Here is a 23,982-nt window from a genome sequence, read left to right as displayed (position 1 = left end):
CTTCATGAGACAACTACCTAGCTCAGTTGCTCCCACCTTCCTGGCCTGCAGACACTATGTGAGCCAGTGGTCAGAAGCCCTGAAATTTGGGGATAATTTTACACAATAGATAACCCAGGGGCCTTGTGGAGCTTCTGTCTCACCCAAAGATGGCGCTGATGAGAATGAAGTGCTTTTAGTGAGCACTTACAGTACTCTAGGCTCCGACCTACCTCCCTGTAGGCTGTTGGAGCACAAGGTAGCAGCTATTAAAAGCTGAAATCCCAAGTCGAAAGGTCATGACCCACAGTCTTCATCACCCAACACAGACCTAACAGAAATTTCTGCGACAATGGAAATGCTCTGTATCTGCACTGACTGAGAGAGTAGTCAGCAGCTGCATGTGGCTACTGACCGCTTGAGATGTGGCTAGCACAACTGAGGAACTGAAATTTCGTTTCTGAAAATGTGTTTAAATGGAAAGAGTCACCTGTGGCCGACAGCTACTATACTGGACGGCCCAGGTCTAACAGATGCAAGGAAGGACCTTCTGCAAGAATCAGGTTATAAAGAACAGGGAGCCCCACTCAAGCTTCACAGAGCTCAGGCAAACAAGGTGTGGCGGGGGCCCCCGGAGACCAGACTTGCTGCTTCGGGGGGTGTTTGTAGGTCCCGAGCAGCCTCTGGAGCCCAAATGCCTGGGTTCAAACCCCACCTCTACTGTTGGTAAGCTGTGTCACTTGGGACAAGTAACCTCTTAGCTGTGGTGTCCCCATCCGTATAACGGGGATACTAACAGACCCTACTCTGTGGAACTGTTGTGCCGATTAAGTGGGTTCAGGTATGAAGCAGAGACGGCATGGGTTCTGGCACATGCATGTGACACGAGGATTTGCTTCTACTAATTCCTCTGTATCCTTCCCCCAACCCCAGCCAAGCACTGGGTGATGTGATACCAAAGGAAGATGACCAAAGCCCAAGGCCTTGGAATTAAGGTTTAACCCTGCAGATGAGCTAAGGGCAGTTTCCCCCCTTGGCAAAAAGGCTCTTACCAGGATTGAGAGAGGCATCAATGGGGTTTGTCCAGACCCGACTACTGTAGTGCTTGTAGAAGCCACGCAGGTGACACGAGTGAAGCAGGTAAAGACTGTGGCAAAGCAGAAAACCCACATCCAGACAGGATCCTCCCTGTCAGCAACTTTCAATTGTTGCCATGCAGCCAGAGAGGAGCCAAATCTTGAGTTTTTCCCAGAAGAAGCAGGGAATCTGGATTTACATGGGGAACATCCTCACTTCTATGGTTAGCATCTAATCCAAGGATTTTTGTGGGTTTCTTTTAAAGTTTATTTATTTTGAGGGAGAGATTGAGTGAGCAGGGGAGGGGCAGAGAGAAAGGGAGAATCCCAAGCCCCAACACGAGGCTCAATCCCACGAACCAGGAGATCATGACTTGAGCCTAAACCAGGAGTCAGACGCTCAACTGACTGAGCCACCCAGGAGCCCCCACCACCCACCTTGTTTGTTTTTTAACCAGGTGCCATCTAAGCGCCACACCAAGTTAGGCATGACATGCCCCACAGGCTGCCAGGGGCACATTCTTTCTTTCCTCCTCTCCAGGCCCTTTCTTGGCTTCTTCTCTGCCTCCAGTGTCTGGCGCCCCAAAGGGCATTTGGTCAGGGCAATGATCTCAGGCTCCGCGAAGATCAAAGGATACAGAACCCAGAAAGGACTTCTTACAAACTTTGAAATGACAGAGACAAGCAATCTAGAAAGTACCAGGTTTTATTATCTTCTTATCAAAAAGAAAAAAATCAGTAACAGACAACAGTGTGAGGTGGCTACAAGAAGAGGTGCTCACTCCCAACATAGCCAGAGGGAAAGGACATGGCAGGGGTGGGGGAGGGGAGCCCAGAGGACCCAGCCAGCTGGGGCCCCTGGCTTGAGGTGGTGAAGGGTGCGGGAGGCAAGGGCGACTCCCCCCTCCCCAGCCAGTGGGGTCAGGAGAAGACGCAGCCTGCACGGGCTAACTAACCCACCGGGCCTCCTCTTTGTGAAGGAAGGATCACAGATGAGCTCCAAAGCCAGGAGCCAGTCAGCCCTCCCCCATGCCCCCTTTGCCCAGGGAGACAAAGATCACCCCAGCAAGGCTGGGGCTGGGACTTGTTATACCAGTTCAGTTTTCTAGCACTGTGGTTCGACAGGTGGACACGGGCTCTACCTGCGTGCTCACCAGAGCAGCCACGAGCCACATGTGGCAAATGAGCACTTGAAATGTGGTTAGTGTAAATGAGGAATGAATTTTTTAACTTTATGTGATTTTAATTGATTTGAATAGCCACGCGTGGCTAGTGCTTACCATAATGGATAGGATGGCTCTCCAATGTTCTCTTAAATTTGGAGAAGACAAACAAAGAACACCAGTTGGGCTCAAAGCAGAAGCTAGAAAGAAGGCAGAATTGTCTACCCTCAACTATTCCGGCCCAATCAGGAGAAGGCACCACGAACAGAGTGAGAGAAAGGCAAAAACCCACTCAGCCACACAAAACTCCACTCACTCAACCATCCAGCCAACGTCAAATGGGACATATCATGCTATTTCCTGAAAAAATATATTTATCTATTTTTCTAGAACCATGAATAATAATATATTACAAGAAAAGAGACACAAATATCCCACCATCCCCTACATTATATTTTGGGATCTGCTAGAAAACTATGTTTCGGCAACAGCCACTTCTTAGAGGAAGCAGCTTCAGAAAGGGCCAAGGTCATGAGTGGGAGAGTGTTAAGTATAAAAAAAAAAATGGGGAGGATATTTAAAAGAGGAAAGAGAGAAAGAGGCCCTGTCTGAAGCTATAAATAGTAAAAAAAAAAAAAACACAAAAAAAAACAATTAATAAAAATCATATCTCCGTCTCTTCTCTCATTTCCGAGAAACAAAAACAAAAAACCATTAAATACAAACTTAGCAGGTACTGTGGAAAGTGCAAGAGAGCGGAGAACATCTTGATATCGGCACACTCTTGCCCAGGCAGAGGCTCTGCACCAAGGAATGAACCATTAGAAAAAAATACCCCGCTAAGAGTAGATTTACAAATACTTTGCAAATCCATTTCAGTATGTAACTTTCAGCTCTTCTCCCCACCCCCTCCCCCTCATAAAAAAGGCTGATTTCCAAAAGTCACTTGAGAGAGCCGAGAATGGCCCAAGGTATACCACAGACTCCTGTAGTGTGGTCACAAGTGCCCTTTGACGGACACATCAAGGTGCAGGTGGTTCTATTTCCTTCTCCCAGCTCCTTTTCACAAGAGGGAAGGAGAAGGCCGCTGGGGGCCGAGCTCCAGCTTCAGAGGGGCTCTGGATGAGGCATGTTTAATATAGGCTCTAACCTGGGCCCACATTCTAAAGTGGAAAATTAAGAAATGATCCAATCCCAGACCTGCCTTCAGCAAGGCCAGGCGTAACCCCATTTTTCGGCCGGGACAGTCGAGGCCCAGAGAATCAAGAAGAGGCAGGCAGGAACAGAAGATGATGCCTCTTCTGACACTTAAAACATAATCACAGCTGGAGATGCTGACAGGTCAGTATTAGTTTGCCCTCCCCCTACCCTAATGTCCACCCTTCAAAATCCTTCTGCTTCCCTCCCTGCTGAGGTCCAAGCCAGTGTGCCCAGGAGGCTGCTTCAAGCATAGAACTCGTTGGTGGGGGCTTTTTTGTAGATAGGTTTCTTGCCCAGGTCGTAGGTGCCTTCGTCCTTCTTCTTCATGCGGTATACCAGCAGCAGGACCAGGAAAACAGCAAACAGGACGCCCACGCCGCCGCCCACGATCAAAGCTGCGGAGGAAGAGACGGGAGAGCTGTGGGTCAGGACCTCGGGCACATTGCCACTTCCCCCTAGTCGGCTCTCCTACAACTAGACATCTTCACCCCTGCTGTCACTTGTGCTAGGCGTGACCTCGTGAACAAGACAGGGGGTCATCGGAGGTCACTGAAGACCACAGCGCTGGAGTGGCAAAGCTACCCTTCCAACCCACGCCTGCTGGAGCCCACAGCACCTTCCAAACACCAGCCTGACACCCTAGCAACAGCTTAGCACTAACTGGGCCAGGAGCAAGCAAACCCGCAGGCCTGAAAACCAGCCTAGACAGTGCAGGCCTCAGAGCATCGCAGTCTAGCTGGCTCTGGGTACGCACACCTACACAGGCCTCCGCTTCCACAGACAGGTGTGCACATCCTCTATACACACCGGTGTGTCCTACCAGACACAGCTCTAACACGGTGACACGGCCAGGCTGCTACATCACTGACAGTTACAGACAGTGGTTTACGTTCCCGTGTTTCCAGCTCGGTGGTTAAGGCCTAGGTCCCACTCCCGTTACTCAGCACTGGCTGTGTCATCAGGCAAGTGCCTTCATCTTGCTCATTGCAAACTGGAAATTAAAGTACCTTTCTCACACATTTGTCCTAGGATTAAATAAATTAATCCACCCAAAGTGCTTAGAACAATGCACAGCGTATGCTCAGTCCTCATGGATTGTAAACCTTTGTGGCTTTATGATCCGTGTCCCTAGCACCCTGAATTGGGCCTGGCACAACAGTGAGTGCTTAATAAATGACACTCACAGTTCAGCTCAGAGAGGAGCACTGCCTACGGGCACCTGCTAGCATCAGGCCGGTGCGCGCTGCTAACCTCAGGTGGGCAGCTGTTCTGCATCATGCCAGGTCGCCTGAAGGGCTCATTCCTGTTTGTTGAGGGGGCAGGGATATCTCACAGAATCCTTGCTGCGGCAGACTGAGTCCCCTAATTCGGTCTTACTAGGGCTAAGAAGATTAATTTTCCATCCCTGCACACACTCTGAATCTATGCACAGAATGAGGGCAGAGTGGCACAGGGGAGTCCAGTAAGGTTCCTTCTTAGCTAAAACTCATGAAACAACGGCCACAAAGTGCCCCCAGGAAATACCAGAAAAAGCACAACGGAATAAGGTATCAACCCCATTCCTGTTTTTATCACCCTTCCCTCTGATGACCCCCAGCTCCTCTACTGGGACCTTGGTCTGTGCTGGAACCTTGACCCCACAGGGTCAGAAGGTTCAAGGGCAGTCTCAAAAGTGACTGCGGCCCTAGGTTTCAATACTAATGCCTAGTTTTGTGACTTTGGAAAGTGATTTGGCTTCTCTGAGCCTCAGTTTCCTTACTTATAAGAGTAAAGACAGCCATACCTGTCTGATAGGGTCGTGGAGATTCAGGGGGGCATACGCAGCAGGTAGCACCTGGCAAGCACTTGAGAAACTCCCAGGTGCCATTCAGATGCCAACTAACACAGCAACGGAACTTCTCACATGAAGATCTTATGCTTGGATAATTCTCAACCGCAAGATTTAAGAGACGACTTAGCTTTGGTTCTGTCTCTTGCTTATGTGACCCAAGCAAGTGGTCTGCTTTCTCTGGGCCTCAGTCTCCCCGAGTTATAAGACATGCTTGGCCTAGATCAGCGGTTTTTAAACTTTTCTTTAAAAGCAGCAGAACCCTTTGTTGGTGAAAGCAAAACCTTATGCTAATCCCACATATGCCAGCTAAAAGTGAAACTCTGTGGTTGAAAAAAGATGGGGGGAGGTTTTACCGAAGATTTTGAAGCTTAGAAGATCACAAGGTCTCTAAGGGCCCCTCTAGTTCTGATAGCACCACCACCCCCTCACATCACACAAAAAGTAGCGAAGGAAAAGCAGAAAGAATAAATACTCGGGTCCCAGGAGGTCAGGGTCAAGGCTGAGCTGGGCCCAAAGTCACCTAGGGTTACATTCCCAGCCAGCCTTATCTGCAAGATGTAGGCAAGACCCTTATCTGTCCTGGATGGAGGCAGGACACAGGGCTCCTCCCTGTACCTCAAGACTCCGCGAAGGTGTTGGCCCAACTGGCTGTGGCTGTCCGGAGACAGGAGTAACCCAGACTGGGCCCAGGGCAGCCACTCGACAGGCTGCTTCATGAAGACCTGCCCTTGGCCTATAACATTTGGCCAGAAAGAGAGTTCTCTCTGACAGCCCACCCCTGCCCGCAGCTTTGGAGACCCCCAAGCTGCCAGGGAAGGAGAGAGCCAGCAGGCACTGCCCCAGCCGAAGGCCCCACAGCGAGGCTTGAAAGAGCCACTCCTAAAGCCCCATGAAGACTCAGCGACAGATTACACCAACAAATCAGAAAAGCCCTTTACGGTTTGCCAAATTATTTCAGATTCTCATTGTCATGGAGTTATTACACCAACCCGAGGAGGTAGCACTGTACCCATTTACAGAGGAAGAAATGGAGGCTCACATCCTCAACTGAGGCTGGAAAGCTTCTCAGCCAAGATCACGAGGCTGTCAAGTGACAGAGCAGGAGGGAGGGAAACCACCCCAATCCAAAGGAGTCTCTGTGCTTTCGAGGGAAGTTAACCTTGAATAAACTCCCTAGATACCAATCCCAGGCTACGAAAATGCTTTGAAAACAAGACAGAAGGACTTACGGCCAGTGACTGACTCCTAGCTGTTCTTTAAAAGACTCTGATATGCAATTCTCCTCCCCCTCCACCGGGCTGCTCACCCAGTCAGAGCCACCCCTTATGACGGTGTAGTCCTTGAGGCTCCAGGGCACCCTGTGGCTAGAAGGAAGGGGTACCAAGAAGCCCAATGTGCCAGAGGCATCCCTGTATGCAACACTGCCTCCCAGTCCTCTCCCCCTTCAAAGTATCTCGTGAGGACCTTACCCGCCAGAACCTCTGTCCTCTCAAAGATGTTGCCGCTCTGTGTGGCACTGGACATTGACACCTTGTTAGACACATCCCCGTCCCCTTCAAAGGGTGAGATCCTCTTGGGGATGACCTCATTCTCCTCCAGGTCCTTGGCTTCGGTGGGGACCCAGCTCCCAGGCCCTGCCCTCTCAGGGATATGGTTATCTAGAGGCACCTGGATGGGGCAGAAGGAGGACAGATGAAGGCTCAGTGTGCTTTGGGGAGGGACCCAGGGCAGGGACAGGAACATTAAGCCAGGGAGGGAATCTGCTTCCGCCATCTTGCCGGATGAACCGTGTGGTCCTGGAGCTGAATTCAGCACCAATCTTCCAACAATTATGCCATCAAAGGCTTACCCTCAACCTTTCTAGTGGATCTGTCCCAAAAGAGGAATGAATGTGGCCGAGGGTACAGGAAAGCAGGTGTTACCACTCACTGCCGGTCAGTGGGGATTCTAGAATCACCACCCTGGAGGGCGGCTGGGCAAAACTGCAGAAAGTGCTTGCCCTTTAAGGCAGCAACTTTGCCTCTGGGACTCTATCCCAAGGAGCTAATCAGAGACTTGAGTGAAAGATGCTTGCTGTGGTGGTATGATTTTAGAGTATCAAAAAATCATAAACAACTTTTCCATCAATAAGGGGAAAATAATGAACGATGATTATGCAGCCTATAAAAATGAAAAAGAACACTTAATTATGTGAGGAAGCAAACTCGTGCCCACTTTAAGTGAAAAGTGCAGCACACAAGACTATATATATTATTTGATATTAATGCTGGGAAATACCTAGAAATGCATAGAAAAGGTGCTGGAAACACATCTAAGTGTTGACAGTGATTATCCCTGCAGGAAGGATGGCCTACCCACAGTCGTGCCTGTCCCTAAGGAGCCAGGGCCACAAATACAAGCTTTCTTGCAGAGTGAGGTCAGACCCTCACTTATGGGCTCCTCTCAACAGGTGTCACAGTGGAGCAAATGAGGAGAGGCAAAAGCATGTTAACTACTCACCAAGGGTTGGATTACTTCCGGGAAGATCTGGGGGTCCTCTGAGTCATCTGTAAAGTCAGAAAAGCTGTGTGAACATTTGTCTTTAAAGTACCTCCCCCTTCTTCAGCCATGGCTGGTGGGAGTCCTACCTTACAAGCAGCCCTCAAATGCTTGGTATACAGTAAGTGACCATTCCCACCCCAGCCTCAGTCACCTCATCTGTAAAATGGGGCTCTCAAGACCTTACTCCCCGGTTCTTTCACAAGGATGCCAGGCAGGTGGCTGAGCAGATGCTCTGTCAGCTCCAAACCCTTGCTCTAAAATGTCTGGATCAGGGACCAAGAGCTGGTTAGAAAGGCAGAATTTCAGGGCTCATAGAATCAGAGTCTACATTTGAACAAGAGCCCCAAGGGATTCCTTTGAGCCGACTCTAGATTGTAACATTAAATGTTAGAAATCGCAACATTAAAGTATTCACTGAGTGCTTAGCATGTGCCAAGAGTCCCATCCCCAACTCACTGATTCACTATTTTACAGATTCGGAAACCAAGTCTCAGGTCACCAAGAGGCAGTTTGAACTCAAGACTATGGGACTCCAAAGCTCAAACTTCAAAGATCACACCATCCTGTACATAGGAGTCACTGAAGACCATGAACCGGCCTGGCCCCTGGTCCAGCCCCCAGAGGCCTGGGCCCCTTGACACACTCCCATCCCCCTCTGAAGCAGGGGCTTGTTCTCCACCCATACTTCTGCCCACACATGCTCCCAGGCTTTGGAGCTGGCCCTTCTCCTTTTCACAAGAAGAAAACACTATCGGTTCTTTCCAGCCCCACCCCCACCAGGCCCCCAGCCACAGGCAGACAGGTCCAGGCTGGTGCTCAGAAAACCTACAGCTACAAATGAACTCAAAGCAACAAATAACCCGCCCAAGGAGGGTTGCCAAGGGGTGGAAAGGCTTGATAGTTACTTTTGTTTCCCCTTTGAGAGGGGAGGAGCTCTGCTGGAAAACCCCCATACAAATCCAAGTCTCAAGACATGCTCACCCCCCTATGGTCTGTGAGGCCACTTTCCCTCCAGCCCCATGACCTCAAGCCTGCCCACCACACCCTCCATACCCAGATCTCCAGAGCCAGACAGCTCAAAGTCATCGGGCTCCTGCCCGGGCCCCCCGACATCCTCATCATCTGGGAGGGCTCCAGAAAAGTATCGGCCTTCTAGGAGGTCTTGGGGGTCGATGACTTCGGTCTCTCGGATCTAGAGTGAAACAAGGAGTTACGTCAGCCACTTCTGAAGACACATCAGTAGCCCCCTGGCGCTTGACAACAGCCCCCGAGCCCCAAAAGGCAATGAAGTGGGCATTCGGTAAGGTAACCTGGGGTGCTGGAAAGTAAGCAGGCCAGGACCTGGAGACCTGGGTCCTGCTCTCCTCCTGGCCCCCTAACTTGCTGTGTGACCTTAGGCAAATCTCTTTCTCATCCTGGGCTAATAAAAATAATAAAGTTGGTAATAATCAGAACGTTAAACATTACTAGGTACTATTTACTATAAGCAATTACTACGTGCCAGCCCCTGTTCTTATTAACTCCAAAGGCATGTCTTTAACCTCATTTTACAACCAAGGAAACTGGGCGTTTCCCTCTGACACAAGTAGCGGGTGGAAGAAGGAGGCTTCCGCATCAGGCTGCCTGACTGCAGGAGCCACACAGGCTGGAGGGTAGGACACTCTAGGGTTCTAGGGCGCAGACATAGTCACCACTGATTCGCCTGTGGCAGGGAGAGGGCTGCTGGCCCTGGTCTTTCCCAGTCCAGGACACCTTTCCCAGCTGAGTCAGACTGGGCTGGGACAGACAGGGCTGGCTCACCCACACCTCAGGGAGGCCTCAGTCCAGGTGCTGGACAGACCTAGTGACTCACAAATACACGAGCACACTCTCATATCCAGCTTTATAAGCATCTCCCACAGGATCTGTTCTGTACCAGCACAGAGTGGGGCACCATCCATTCCATCACCCACAAATGTCCTTGGCCCCTACCCACGGGGACCCAGTCTAGGACATCACAGCAGAATCTTAAGCCTACTTCCACTGAGAAGTTTTCCAAAGGAAAGTATCAAGGTCCAGGGAGGCAAAGACTTTTCCAGGGTCCTACAAGTACGTCAGCTACTCTCTCTGTTCCCATCTCCTAGAGCTCACAAGGGTAGGAAGCCTTCTGAATTCTTACTGCCGTTCTCCTTAGCTCTGGGGCAAAGGTTTCCCACAGAACAGCAGTCCTGGGCAAAGTTTTTTTGTTTTTTGTTTTTTTTGCTAATTAACTCAAATATTAAAGTCCCTACTTTTGCCAAAAGAGATAGGGTTTCATGAAGTTCCATACACACCCCTCCTCAGAACATTCTCTTCTTTCCCAGAGCCCCTGCCTGTAGGAAACTGGGGCTCTGCTCAGAACCACAGAAGCCAGGGAGGTCCTGTCCCTTCCATCTCACAGAATTGGACAGAATTCGAATGCTGAACAGGGCAGTGACTTGCCCAAGGTCACGTGGCTGAGTTAGCTGCACAGCTCAGAATGGAGAGAAGTCAGGTCAGGTCTCTCTTTGACTGCCCCAGGCTGTCCTTCACCTGAGGGAGACTGCCAGTGACTCAGGGGAGCCCAAGAAGGAATATCTGTTCCCAGGACAAGGTAACCATTGCAGGCGAGGCCCGGGCTCCTCCTGTACTTCCTCCGGGGGCTTCTGGGGAGAGTTGGGCAGAACCTGACTGTCATACCCTCTTCCACCCACCGCGAGGGCATGTGCTAGATTCCCGGAAAGGAGCAGGGTCAGACCAGGGGGAAGGCGGCGGGCACGCAGCCCTCTTCCACCGGATGGGAGAATCTTCGCTGAATACTTGGCACACACGGGGGTGGGGAGCCAGAAGGGGTTAAGCCCTGGTAGGGATGACTTCATGACTCGGGAATCAGGAGCTGCTGAGCTACTAGTGCTGGAACTCCAGCCCAGCCCCCGCACACAGCCCCACAGCCCCGTGCCTGTGGCTTTAGTTTGGCAGCTCCTCCGGGAGGGCTCCGAGGTGGTTACGAAACTGTCCCTAGGGCGAGGTCCCTGCCGCAAAGCAAATTCCCCCAGGCCCAGATTCTGAGAGCAGGACCTCCTAAGCACTTAGCCTAAAGTAGGTCCTCCTGATAGATTTTTGCCCAAGGTCACATTGGTAAAAAGTGGCCACAATGGACCAGAACCCAGGCATGGGTCACCTGAGCTTTTAACCACACACACAAGAACACCTGCATGAACATACGCGTCTATAGAGTGCCTGACCACCTGAGCTAGGAGGGAGCCCTGCTGCGTGGAGGTCAAATCCAGCCCAGGAGAGAAAGAAGGTACTTCAGCCAGTGGTCAACCAAGCCTGGAGACCAGACTGGCTGTGGGAGTCTGAGCTCCAAGTCAAGTCAGGGGCTGGGGTCCCAGCACTGGGTGGCTTCAGGCAGAGACCTTCCCCACCACTGGTCCCCAGGAGTCACAGAATGTTGTTTCTACATCTTGCCTTTCTTTGGGTGTGTGAAAGTGCTAAGGGGTGCTTCGAAACAACTCCTGGGATTAGCATGCTGCCTGGCTCAGAGTTACCACTTCAGTTTCACAGTAGCTAAAGGAAGGCTAAGAGAGGAGGCAGGCCCCGTCAGCACTGAAACCCAGATTCACTCCCAGTTCAGCCCTCACCCTTCCTTTTTATACCAGGTTCCTGGAGAGGATACACTTGTCTAAGGTTGCACCAGGGGCACAGGAGGCATCAGACCCTGTTGTCAGATACCTATTCCAGGGCATAAGACTGCATTAGAGGAGCCAACGCTTCCTTCTCCAGCAAGCCACAAGTCACGAGGCCCGGGGGGCAGGGGGCATGCTCAGGGAAGGACACAAGAAAACAAAACCTTCAACTCCAGAAGCATCTTCTCTGCCCCTGACTCCTGACAAGAGAGAAATTCCCCAGTGGGAACCCTTTAAGACGAGGCCAGCAAGAGAGGCCCAAGCTCCATGAGACTGTGGGCAAGCATCCCTTCATGTGCAGAGGGGCAGAGGGGAGGGAATGCCAACAGCCCTTCCCTTGCCTCACCCACTTTGCAGACAAGGCCCATTCAGTCAGGGTGGCTTTGAAGAAGCCACCAGGCCACCCAGTAGCCAAGCCCAGCCCTGACCAGAGAGGGACCCCACCCTGATCCCAGCCAAGCTTACCCCACCTGTTCTCCACTCACCCCATCCCTGCCGGGGGAATGTGTGTTCACGTGTGTGTGCACGCACAGGCACCCTCTCTGGGCCCTCAGGCCTCCCTTCTCCCAGAGCACAACAGAAATCACCAGCAGAATAAGGCAGTGGGCCTGGGTCTCACAGACCCTGTCTACCCCAGGGCTGGTGGACACCTGGGGTGAGTGCCTGGGGGCTGAGATGCTGGACGCCTCCCCAGATTATCCCCAGAAGAGGGGGCAGGTGCTGTTTTGTTCTAAAGGAACTAACACCTGCCAGTAGAAAGTATCTGAGGCCACTGAGCCCAATGGTCTCATTTTATAACCCAGCAAACAAATTAAAAGACAAGGGACTTTGCCAAGGTCACCCAAACTGTTGGCAGCAGGGCTGGACTTAGAAGCTAGGTCTTCTGGCTCCAGGCTGGAGTTGTCCTCCCTCCCTGCTTCAAGGGTTTGGGCTGCAAAAGTAAGGGTCTCAGCAAACCCACAGGCTGCAGCTGTCACTCCAGATGTATTCCGCATCCAGTCCTTATGCTATAAGCATGAAAAGAAGCTAGGAAAAGGTCGCCAACCCCACCCCAAAGTCCTACAGCTTCCGTCACCAGGGAAAAGCACAGGGGCTGGGGTGACTAGCTCAAGTATCCACGACGTGCCAGGCACCACGCGGTGCTCTTCTCTATGAACTCATTTTACTGGCACGAGTCTTGTAACATGTTTGCAGGAAATTGAGGTGCGGGGGAGTCATTTATCCGAAGTCACACAACTAGAAAGCAACAGAGCTGAGATTTGAACCTAGATCTTTCTCAAGACCACGCCTCAGCTACAACCAGACTTCTCACTGCCGCCCCCGAGTCACCTCTCCACCCAAACCCCACAGTGCCCGGCCAGGCTCCACCAAGGAGCAAACAAAGGTGAAAGTGATATTCAACAAAAGAACAAAAACTTGGCTGGGGCACCAGGGAGTTCAGGGTCAAGGCCTGGTTAACCAAGAGCTGGTGGGAGGAAAAGAGGGAGGAGAGCCCCCCACACCCACCTCCTGCCCCCAGGCTCCTCCCCAGCAGAGGCAGGGTCAGGGACACATTTGACCCTTCTTTCAGGAGGTGAGACCAGAAGGACAACTGGGCAAGCCAAATTCAACAGGGAGTGGCAAGGACACTGGACTCCAACTACTGAAGCCACCTGTTATCCGGACAGGAGATCCCCAGAAGGGGCCGTTGGTTAGTCACTGCTTTCCCCCACCCTGCCTTTTTGAAGGGCCAGATATCCCCCAGGGTGAGCAAACCCAGAAGCCACAATCAGAGCTCTACACCTCGCCAGAAACAAAGGATCCCCACCAGAAGAGTGGTTACCCACAAGCAAAGCACAGTCTGGCCATGGCCACTTCCTAACTCCAGGAACCTTGGGGTATACTGAACCCTGAACCCTTAGTTTTCTCTTTTGGTAACCAGGGCTAGGAGCACCCTGCAGGACGATGACGATTAAGTGAAATGCATTAGTGTGTGCAAGGGACCCGGCATATGGCCCAGTACACAGCAGGTGCTCATTGAGTAGTAGCTATTATTAATCCCCACCTGCCTTCCTTCTGGCTAAAGGGATTAGTGGTCAAAGGGTCAGAGAGACCTGGAAAAAGCTATAGAAGCAGTTCCATTGCTAGAAAGGTGGTCAGTGGATGGGGGGGGGGGGGTGGGGGGGTTTGCAAATCATGAAGGGACATAACCCTGCAATGAGTATTCATTTTGCTTCTGAGACCAGAGACTTTTCAACAACCAATCAGGTCCCTGGAGACTGCAAAGGACCCAGAGATGGGCAGAGACCTGCTCAAGGTCACACAACTTGGAGCACCTGTCCTAAGAAGATAGAGGCAGAGGAAACTGGGTTGTATTTTTCCAAAAGGAGTAAATGGCAGTGACCAGAGATGCCTGACATTCTACTTGGGGATCCCAGAGTATTTCCTGACCTGCCCTGAGGATGAAAAAAAATATCTAGAAGGCAATAAGAAACCACACACCAATCCACAGCCTGGCACTCTGGTAACTGAAGGGTTAAGCCAGGTCTAGGAGTAGGGGTGGGGCTAGGGTGGGGGTTCGAATGTCAGCTCTGCCCACTCCAAGGTCAGGTTACTCTGAACACAATCACACAGGAGACAAGCCAGGCCTGGCACAGCCAGCAGCCAACTTTTCACCAACCCCCCCAGGGCAGCCCATTCCACAGCGAGGGCTCCAGGATCCTGGGGTGCAGCTAGGAATGGGGGCAGAGGTGGGAGCTTCTGCAGCTCTGGACATCCCCCTGACGGCAGCTGATGCAGCACCCTTGCCACTAACTCCTTTGTGGATCTTGGGAGATTCCCTCCCTGGGCCTCAGTTTCCCCACCTGTAAAAGACGGTTCTGGAACAGACAAGCCTCCCTCTGTCTCGAGACCCGGTAACCAAGCCGGGCACTGCTCCGATTACCGCTGGAGACAGGCGGGAGGGGGCTGGCTCCCTGAGGGCTGCAGAGACAGAGGTGCATTGAAGCTGGGGCTTGTAATCTAGGCAGCAGATCCGAAGTCCCTGCTGGATCTGCGGGCGGGGACATAAACAAGCCTCCCGTGTTCTCAGGAGCAGAGTCGATAGCCTCTAGTCTAGGCTGATTAGATCAGCACTAGGTGCTGGCTTCCTGCCCCTTCCCAGACTCCCTGCTGTGCACCCCCCCACCCCCCCGCCCCCCACTCGGAGAAGCCACTGCTCCAGACCTAGTGGGTCCGTCCCACAGACGTTTCCCAGCCAGTCCCTACCCCGCCCCCCTACCCCAGGCAAGGAGTGTCCCCACTGCCTGTGACCGGCCATGGGTCATCCCTGCCCCCACGCCCTGAGGTTCCAGTGGTACAGCCAGTCCCACAGGCCTGGCTGCAACCGGCGGCTCCACCAAGTCACTGTTTCCACACATACCAGCCTCTCCCTGCCTCCCCTTTCCATTACCCCAGGTGTCACCTGACTACCAGCCTCCTCTACTGTGCCAGAGAAAACTGGGGCAGCAGAGTTCTGGGCCTGCAGGGTGGGGGAGGAGAGAGGCAGAATAAGGAGGGGGGGGTGCGCTGAGCAGGAGGGACTGGCCAGAGGGTGGGGGTGGTGAGTAACCAGGGGCACAGAGGTGGTGAAAAGTAGCAGGGATAGACTGGGCAGGGGACTGCAGAAGGCCAAAGCTGGGAAGAAGTGTTCAAATCACAGAGTCATCTCCTGGGGACTCCTGGAGCTCTCCGGTAAGGATAAAAAGTTTTGAACCCCGAGAACTGTAACCATCAGTCTACATTTTTCAGTGTGCACGCAGATACCGTCTCCCTGAAGCCAACGTCCAGCCAGGTTAAGAACCCTGGTCTAGCCGCTAATGATAAACCCAAATCAAGCCAGCACTTTACAAGTTTGCCAAACACTTTACAAGTTGAGTGACACAGGTGTTTTGTAGAGGACACATCGGTGAAGTGACTTATTAACTAACTGCATGTCCCGGGGTGAGCAGCAGAGCTGGGATGGTGACTCAGGTTTTTGTGGCTGTGAAATGCACCCACTTCCAGTCACCCTGCCTCCAGCAGACAGGGCCAAAGGGCCTGGCCAGGTGCAGGAACACGCCTGAAGGTCACTAGTGAGTTAATAACAAACCAGCTCAAGAAGCCAGGTTTCTAGTCCTTCTGGAGTTAAATCAGGCCCCAACTGTTGACACGGGCCTTCACCTCCCTCTCTAGGCACTGTGCACTGACAGTGTATGAAAACTGGCTTTTCAGACACTGTACCTTCCTGCCCACTACCACACCCCCTCTCCTAGCCCAGAGCGCAGCTTGCAATTCACTCAGCCTCCGTAGGACTAGAAACTCTGCCCCTCCAGCTCAGGAAGGGTGACCCCCTTCTGGACAGTGTCTAGGTGGTCCCATACCCTTAGCAAACCCTGCCATCACCCAGCAGGCTGCAAACTGCTCAGCAAAGGGTTCCTACAAATCCTGGCGGGAGGGGTGGGGCCGCTGAGAACTGGTTCTTGTTTAAATATGAACCCATCTGATAATTAGCAAACAGCCCACTTCTAAAACAAACAAACAGGAGATTTGAACTCCATCAGCCCCACCCTCGACTCCTCCCTTACCACCCTGCAGCTGTTGGGGAGTGGGAGGGAAGAAAGTGTTCCAGGGGCCATGGGGGGGGGGGCGGGGGCGGGGAGTAGAATCCTCAAAGGCACAGGGCCACCTGGCATGGCTGACATGTCTGTCACACGGAATGCGGCCTCCCTACCAGGCACTCACTGCAGCCTTGTCCCCTCCTACCAGCCCCACCAAAACCCTGATCTTCTTACCCACCAGGAAGCAGAGGCTGGGGAGACTGGGTGACATGTCCAAAGCCATGTAGCTAGGAAGAGGTGGCCTTCACACGTCTGAAGTTAGGTCTGCCTAACCCCAAGCCACTGTTCCAGTGCCCTCCTGCCAGTTCCAGGAAGTAAGGGGAGAGGAGGACATCAGACAAGTCAGAGACTCCTGGGGTCCAACCCCATCTGGACTATATACCAGCTCCGCTCTAGGAGCTCAGAGCAGTGGCAGCTTCAGTTCTGCTTCAAGGGAAACAAACAACTGGCTGAATTCACACCCTGTCAAAGTCCACACGGACGGGGCACTGGGAAGGTCTGAGGCCCTAGTATTAACATTTCCTGGGCATCCCCTCAAAGGCCCTGGACATTGAGACGCTGACTATCTTTAATAGGCTCTCAGGGGACAAGGTAAAACTCTGGAACCCATTCCAACACCCTCATCAGAGCCATCCTACTAGCCAAGAGGCTGAAAGGAAATGGGTAACTCAGGCCAGCCACCGCTCTCCTCCAGTGACTCACAGGCCCAGTCCAGCCCCTTCCCCCAATTTTAAATGGTCATTTGGAAATCACACCCACCAGTCCAGGAGGCTGAGAACAACTAGCAGCCAATTCCTCCCAAGAAGGAACTGGGGCGGGGAGCCCAGCCTGGCTCTCCCAGCTCCTCATTCAGGGCGGCCCTGCACTCCAAGTCCTTGCAAAAGCCTTCTGTTTCCAGGAGCTGGGGATGGCAGGAGCTGAATGTCTCCACCCCCCAGCTCTTCTCCTCTTGAGTTCTTTACCAAGGGGGCCAAGAAAGCTCCCCTCCCCCCATCAGTGTGTTTTCAGGGCAGGGAGGACCCTTGGGAGGGTTTTGGTCCTACCTCCTTACTATAGAGTTGGGGACAATGAGACCCAGAGATAGGGCATACGTGCTTCCAATTCAGGAAGTAGAACCCAAGGTATCTTCCTTCAAAGCCAGCCGGAATTTCTCATCTGGAAAGTTCTCAGAGGACGCTCAAACCAGACACCTTGTATTATCAGAGACCTGGTTCTGACCTTGGCAAGCCACTACCTTCCTCTGAGCATCAGTTTCCTGTATAAATGGAGATAATAAAACCTACCTCACGGTTTCCCTGGAAGGCATTCACGTTAGTGATAAATTACCTCAATGCACCCTTTCGAATGAAGTTACACACATGAATTTATTCATTCATGCAAATATTTCCTGCATACTAAGTAAGGGGTTAAGTATTTCGCTGAAGATGAATAGGGCAGAATTCCCCCCTGGGTGTGTGTGGGTGGAAGTGGTGTGTGTGGTAGGTTTGGGGGGATGGATATGAATAGAATACTTGAGCTGAAAAGGGCAATCAAGGTCATTTGTTTCAAACCCCATTTTACAGATGGGGGACATCAAGCTCACAGAACCCTCTAAACCATGGCCCAAAATAGGCTCTTTAGTAGCTCTCTAGGCTTTTAAGAATTCCACAGGGCTCTCACTGACCACTCAAGGGTCCTAGACCCTCTGGGCTTTTGCCCCACTCCTACCTCAGGGCAATCAAGGAGAGAATTTTCAAGGAGACCGAAAACATCTCTAAGCTAAAGTACATTTCCCCAGAACCCACTGGGCCTGGTGCCACATCAGAAGGCTGTGCCTCTGGGCAGCAACCCCTCTGGAGGGGTCCAGCTCCCCAAACAGGGCTGCCTTTAATTGGCTAGGGAAGGAGTGGCAGGAAGGCAGTTCAGGGGAATGCTCCCAGCTGGACAGGAAGAACTGGTTTGGGATGGCAAGTCCCACAGCCAGGGAAGAGGCTGTCTGCTCAGCCTGGGTTCCCTTCCCAAAACTTGTGGCACCAAGCCCTTAGGGTGGGGGTAGGGTATCACCCAAGGGGAGGGCAGGCCTTTGGCTTAAACCTAAACTTGGAGAGGGGCCTCAACAGCACTATTGGAGACGGACCTCAGTTCCCTCATCTGTAAAGTGGGCATAATATAACCCCGAGATGCTGGGTTTTTTTGTGAGGATAAAATGCCCCAGACCTAGCATGTGGAAAACTCAACAAATCATAACCGCAATTAGCAAATCCCTTCTCCCAGGGCCTGTTTTCTCCACCTGCAAAAAGAAAAAGGCGGGCCTCCATTACATCTATCCAACTATGACTAGGTCTGATTTTTCCGGCCACAATCTTGGAAGGAAGGGGGTGGCGGAGGCAAAAGGGGAAGCCCTGTGACCCAATTAGAGGTGGAAGGTCCCTGACATTCACCAGGAAGGGGAGTGCTGAGGTCAGGATGAGAGCCAGATACCTCTCTCAGGAAGCAGCTGCTCAGGGCCTACTTCTCCCCCAGCTGATGGGTCACCCTCCCCCAAACCATATCCTTCTGACTGCCCCCAGGACACAGCTGTCTGCTCCTCACCCTGAAGCACCTGCAGACTCAGCAGCCTCTGAACTGAGACTGCCATGTGACTGCCCATGCAGTGACCTCACGACCTCCTGGGTCTTTCTTTTCTCCCCACACTGTCCAGGCCAACAGGACCCAACATGGCATTCCTCTGGAGGTCTCCCCAGTTGCTGGACTCAACACATCTTTCAGGGCCTAATTTAGAGCACGGTACCAGGGAGCAGCAGGTGTAGGTTGGAGTCTTGGCTCAGACACTAACCTTTTGGTCTGGCTGCCCTCAGTTTGGGGAAGTCATCACCTCACTCTGGTCTCCTGTTTCCTTCCACCTCAGAATTCGTTGAGGCCGGCCAGCCCCAAATCTCAACAGATTCAGGGCCGCCACTCAGAAAGCATCACACTGCAGCTTATCATAAGAGCAGGAACTTGGACGCCTGGCTGCCTAAATTTGAATGACTCAGCCCCTGATTAGCTGTGTGACCTTGGGTAAGTTAGCTAACCTCCTCAGCCTCAGGACCAATTTAAGAACAGTAAACAGCAGGGTTGTTGTCAGAATTAAGCAAGTTGATAGGACATTGGAACAGCCATTAGAAAGCTATTAGAACATCATAAGGCACACCATAAGCACTAAATGTTTGCTATCACCACTAAATGCCTGCAATCGTGCTGGTGGGTTATTATTAGGATCTCACGGATTCCCCAAAAGAAGCCTGCCAGGCAGAAAAGACTTCCCTTGCCCAAGCCCAGAGAAACAGGAGCCCCATTAAAAAATCTGTAATGATTAAACTCCACAGACTTGCTCCTTCTAAAAAGGGGGGTTTAATTAAGGGAATGAAGGGGGCAAAAAATGGGGTTCTTGGAGGACAGACAGACCCTCCAAGCAATTCCTGCTCCCCCAACTTCCCAGATGAGATTGCCATCCTCCTCCCCCACACTGGTGGCAGGGGATGAATGGAGGTTCTGGTGGCCCAGGACTTTGTAAACTAGGACAGGGACCAGAGCGCAGTGAGAAGGAGGGCTTCTCTGGGCTCACTGAGGCCCTCTGTCCCCCACCCCCCTTCACCCTACTCAAGGTGGGTACTCCAATTTCCCTTCTGCAGTTCAGCAGAAATAAACAGCATTCTCGAAGAAAGCAGAGGCTCAACTCTTGGCGAAGTGCTGACCCCAAACCATCCTTCCCGTCTGCCCTTGGAAGATCAGAGTCCCAACTTTGGAGTGGCCCTACAGAGGCACTGGCCATCTCCTGCCGGGCTCCCTCCTGCCGTTGTACAGATGGGGAAACTGAGACTCAGAAGGGGCAGGGCTTTACCCAAAGTTACAAGCCCAGTGGCGGGGTTGGGGCCAGACCTGAGGTCAGGGTTCAGTCCTTCATTCCCCGGTGTGTGAAACAAGGTTCCGCACAACCCTCCTCCTTCCCCCTTCCGAGTACGCTGCCCCTCGTGCCCAGGCCCTATCAGATTCTAGAGCCGCCGCTCTGGGCGCTTACGGAGGGCGTGCAGGGGGATCCAGGGCCCCAAGATCACCAGGGGAGGGCGAGAGTGTGGGGGAGAGAAGAGGTGACACCGGCTTAGTCACGTCCGAGCCTGGAGCGCGCGGCGGGGCCGAGGCCAGGGGAGGCGGGAAGAGCAACAGGCTGGGGCGCACGTTCGCGCGCGGGAACCACCCCGGCCCGGAGCCTCCCTGTGACCCGGGAGCCAAGTTTTCCAGCAAAGTTTCCCCGGCCTCGGCGTCTGGTTGGGGGCGTTGCAGACCCCTGAGGCCCCCCCTAGCCCGGGCCCCCAGGAACAAAGGAGGCACCAGGCCGCCCTCCAGGGATCCCCAAGCACCTACCGACTCGGTGGCAGCGGCGGGGACGCCCACGAGGAGCAACAGCAGCGCGAGCAGGCGGGCGGAGGCCATGGCACGGCGGTCCGCAGAGGGCGCGCAGGCAAGTGGTCCGGCCGGGCGCGCGGCCCCTCTTATAGGCGGCGGCCGGCCCCGCCCCCGGCCCCGCCCCGTCGCCGCACCCCGCCCGGAATTCCCCTGCGAAAGCTGGGCCTCGGGGCACTGGGCCCGCCCACGCGGCTGGAAACCCCGAGGGACCGGCTCCCGATCTACCCCGAGTTCCTGTCTCCTTTATTTCTTTGCTTTCCCCCCAGACAGGCCCCCAGAGATCACTGTGTCTAACCCCATTTCATACTTGGGGGAAACAGACCTTCGATGGGAAGGACTTGCCCAGGGTCTTCAGTTTAGACCCGCGCTCCTCGAACCGGGTACACTTCCTTCCGAGGATAAGGAAGACATTCCAAATGGGACGTGGACTTGCGTAGCCTTAAGAGGTCAGCACAATTTTTCTGTAAAGAGCTAAATGTTTTAGTCTTTGCGGCCCATTCGGTCTCTTGTCATGCTCAAACTCTAACACAGTAGCTCAAAATCAGCTACAAATACTTGCAAGAAAGAGAGTGGCTGTGTTCTAATAAAACACTATTTATGGAACAGTGAAATTTGTATTTCATATAATTTTCACGTGTCACGAAATATCATTCTTGTTTTGATTTTTTTCCCCAAGGATTCAAAAATGTAAAAACCATTCTTAGCAGCAAGCTGAACAAAAACAACCGATGGGCAAACTTTTTGGCTTGAGGATGGCTGACCTGTTTTAAAGGATTCGTTTTCCTGATTTTGAATTTCAAAAAAGTTTGATCTGAGAACTAGTCTGCAAGTCTGCCTCAGATCTACTTCCACCCTTTTTAAAAGAAAGTTGTGGGGGCGCCTGGGTGGCTCAGTCGGTTAAGCGTCTGACTTCGGCTCAGGTCACGATCTCGCGGTATGTGAGTTCAAGCCCCGCGTAGGGCTCTGTGCTGACTGCTCAGAGCCTGGAGCATGTTTCAGATTCTGTGTCTCCCTCTCTCTCTGACCCTCCCCCGTTCATGCTCTGTCTCACTCTGTCTCAAAAATAAATAAATGTTAAAAAAAAAAAATTTAAAAGAAAGTTGTGGGGCGCCTGGGTGGCTAAATTAGTTAAATGCCCCACTCTTGGTCTCAGCTCAGATCATGCTTTCCCAGTTCGTGAGTTCAGCCCCGTGTCAGGCTCTGCACTGACAGTGCAGAGACAGCTTGGGATTTATTTTCTCTCTCTCTCTCTCTCCCCTTAAAATAAATAAACAAACTTAAAAAAAAAAATAATGAAAGTTGTAAAGTTATGTGTCTGCCTTACCCCGGTATCCTCCCAAGAAGGGAGGGTAGGGTTGGGTGTGCAAATCCTCTCAGGCCCCCAAGTACAGACCCCAAGTACAGATACTGTAGATACTGTTGGAATTATTAGGGGGAAGCATCCTATGATAATCCATCAAATTACCAAAGGTACCTAGATTTATCTCTTGCCCTGGTTGATTTCTCTATGTATCTTTCTAGGGCAGAAGCATGGCTTCATAACCAGGGTGTTTGGCTTCTGTTGGGATACTGTGAATTCATATACTTTGTGGAGTAGAGAGTTGGGAGTGATTTCTCCTCTTTCCTCCCTTAATTATTATCAAAGGATGAAAATCTCATGTAGGGCAGAGATCCTTGGCGGTCAAGCAAGCTTCAAATGCCGATCATATTTTTCCCCACGGATTTAAAGATAAGCAATTTTTTCCAGCTACTCTCATTACCCTTCCTTAGGATTGAGAAATAAACTGAGCAAATGAGTGAATTTTATGTCAGAATAAGAAATCCTTTTGCAAGTCAGATGGGTTTTGCAATCTTTGCTTTCCACACAATTGAAGGAGGGCCTAATCTAATTGTCAGTACATAGATCATTAAAAATAATTTTTGATGATAGATCACTATGCGATTTTGGTTATCTGTCAACACATCACTATAACAAAACTCCTTTCATTCCCAGCAACTTCTTACAGCCGGTAGTGTGCTGGTAAGTGTTCAACAATAAGTTGGGGAAAGCAGGAAGTGCTAATCTGTACCATTTGCCAATTTCTGTGGTATAAATACTCCCACCATAGCGGATTTCAAGCTCCCAATGTGACGTCACTAAACATAGCGCTGGTTAGAGATGAGCAATACTTGTACCACACAGAGTGCAAAATAATAGGTGCAAATAATATCAAGGGCATAGATAACAATAAAAGGTAGTGAAATAATTAGGAAATGATGAGTTTTGAGTACATATTTCCTTTGTTTTTAATATAGTTTATATAATTGTGAGTTTATATAATTTAATTTGTAGTAATGGTCATGTTACCAAAGGTGCCTAGCCTTTGTGGATGCCTAAACCACCCACAAAATTCCTAAACATTGAACCAGTACAAACTAGCTTTGGCACACCACTGCTTAACAGCTATAAAAAAATTAAAGTAGGAATAAAATTATTGCTAAAACCTATCTCACTTTAGCACATGCAATATTCATCTAGGGACACGTGACTATTTGGTAAGGAAACGTTGCCCCTGTTTAATAATTATTTATCATAATTTGTAGAACTGGTTTCACAAGTGTGTACATATGTCAAATTGCACACTTTCTGTGTAATTTATTTTATTTCAGTTATATTTTAATCAAACGGTTAAAAATATTTTTAGGACTTTTTTCTTTTTTGGGTGGGGTATATATCTCCCTTTTTAAGTTGATTTATTTTGAGAGAGAGAGAGAGACAGAGAGAGAGAAAGCAGGGGAGGGGCAGTGAGGGAGAGACAGAATCCCAGGCAGGCCCCGTGCAGAGCTTGATGCTGAGCTCAAACCCACAAACAAAGATTATGACCTGAGCTGATATCAAGAGCCAGATGCTCAACCAACTGAGCCAGCCAGGTGCCCCATTTTTAGGACTTTAAAAAATTGTAATATATTTACATTGTTTTGATCAATTGAATTTTTTTTTAATTTTAAGTAGGCTCCACACCCAGTGCAGAGCCCAAAGCAGGGCTTGAATTTGGGATCCTGAGATCAAGACTGAGCCATCCAGCATCCCAATCAAATGCATCCTTATGATAATTGTAATGATATAAATTTTTAATACCTAGTCTTATGGTCATAGGAGGTAAAATAATGATCCAGGGGCTCCTGGGTGGCTCAGTCGGTTAAGCGTCTGACTTCGGCTCAAGTCATGATCTCGCGGTCTGTGAGTTCAAGCCCCGCGTCGGGCTCTGGGCTGACAGCTCAGAGCCTGGAGCCTGTTTCAGATTCTGTGTCTCCCTCTCTCTCTGACCCTCCCCCGTTCATGCTCTGTCTCTCTCTGTCTCAAAAATAAATAAATGTTAAAAAAAATTTAAAAAAAATAATCCAATTTACATATATATATTTTTAGGCAGGGAAATATGATAGAGCTATTAATAAGCTATTTAAGCATTAAAAAAAAAAAAAGAA

The 23,982-nt window shown here is 51.2% G+C and overlaps 1 protein-coding gene across 1 annotated transcript; it reads right to left on the bottom strand.

The window, feature by feature from the left end:
- Window positions 1-1,745: 1,745 nt before the first annotated feature.
- On the bottom strand, window positions 1,746-20,604 carry SDC4 (syndecan 4). Its single transcript, XM_019458361.2, has 5 exons — window positions 20,476-20,604; window positions 8,844-8,982; window positions 7,749-7,795; window positions 6,719-6,917; window positions 1,746-3,813 (listed from the first exon to the last, which is right to left on the bottom strand). Exons 1-5 carry the CDS (start codon window positions 20,542-20,544, stop codon window positions 3,662-3,664), a joined length of 606 nt encoding a protein of 201 aa, XP_019313906.1. The 5' UTR covers window positions 20,545-20,604; the 3' UTR covers window positions 1,746-3,661.
- Window positions 20,605-23,982: the final 3,378 nt, after the last annotated feature.

Source organism: Panthera pardus, unplaced genomic scaffold, assembly GCF_024362965.1.
Source record: "Panthera pardus isolate Hobbes unplaced genomic scaffold, ASM2436296v1 HiC_scaffold_25, whole genome shotgun sequence".
NCBI lineage: Eukaryota > Metazoa > Chordata > Mammalia > Carnivora > Felidae > Panthera > Panthera pardus.
This window is presented reverse-complemented; position numbering and strand designations above follow the sequence as displayed.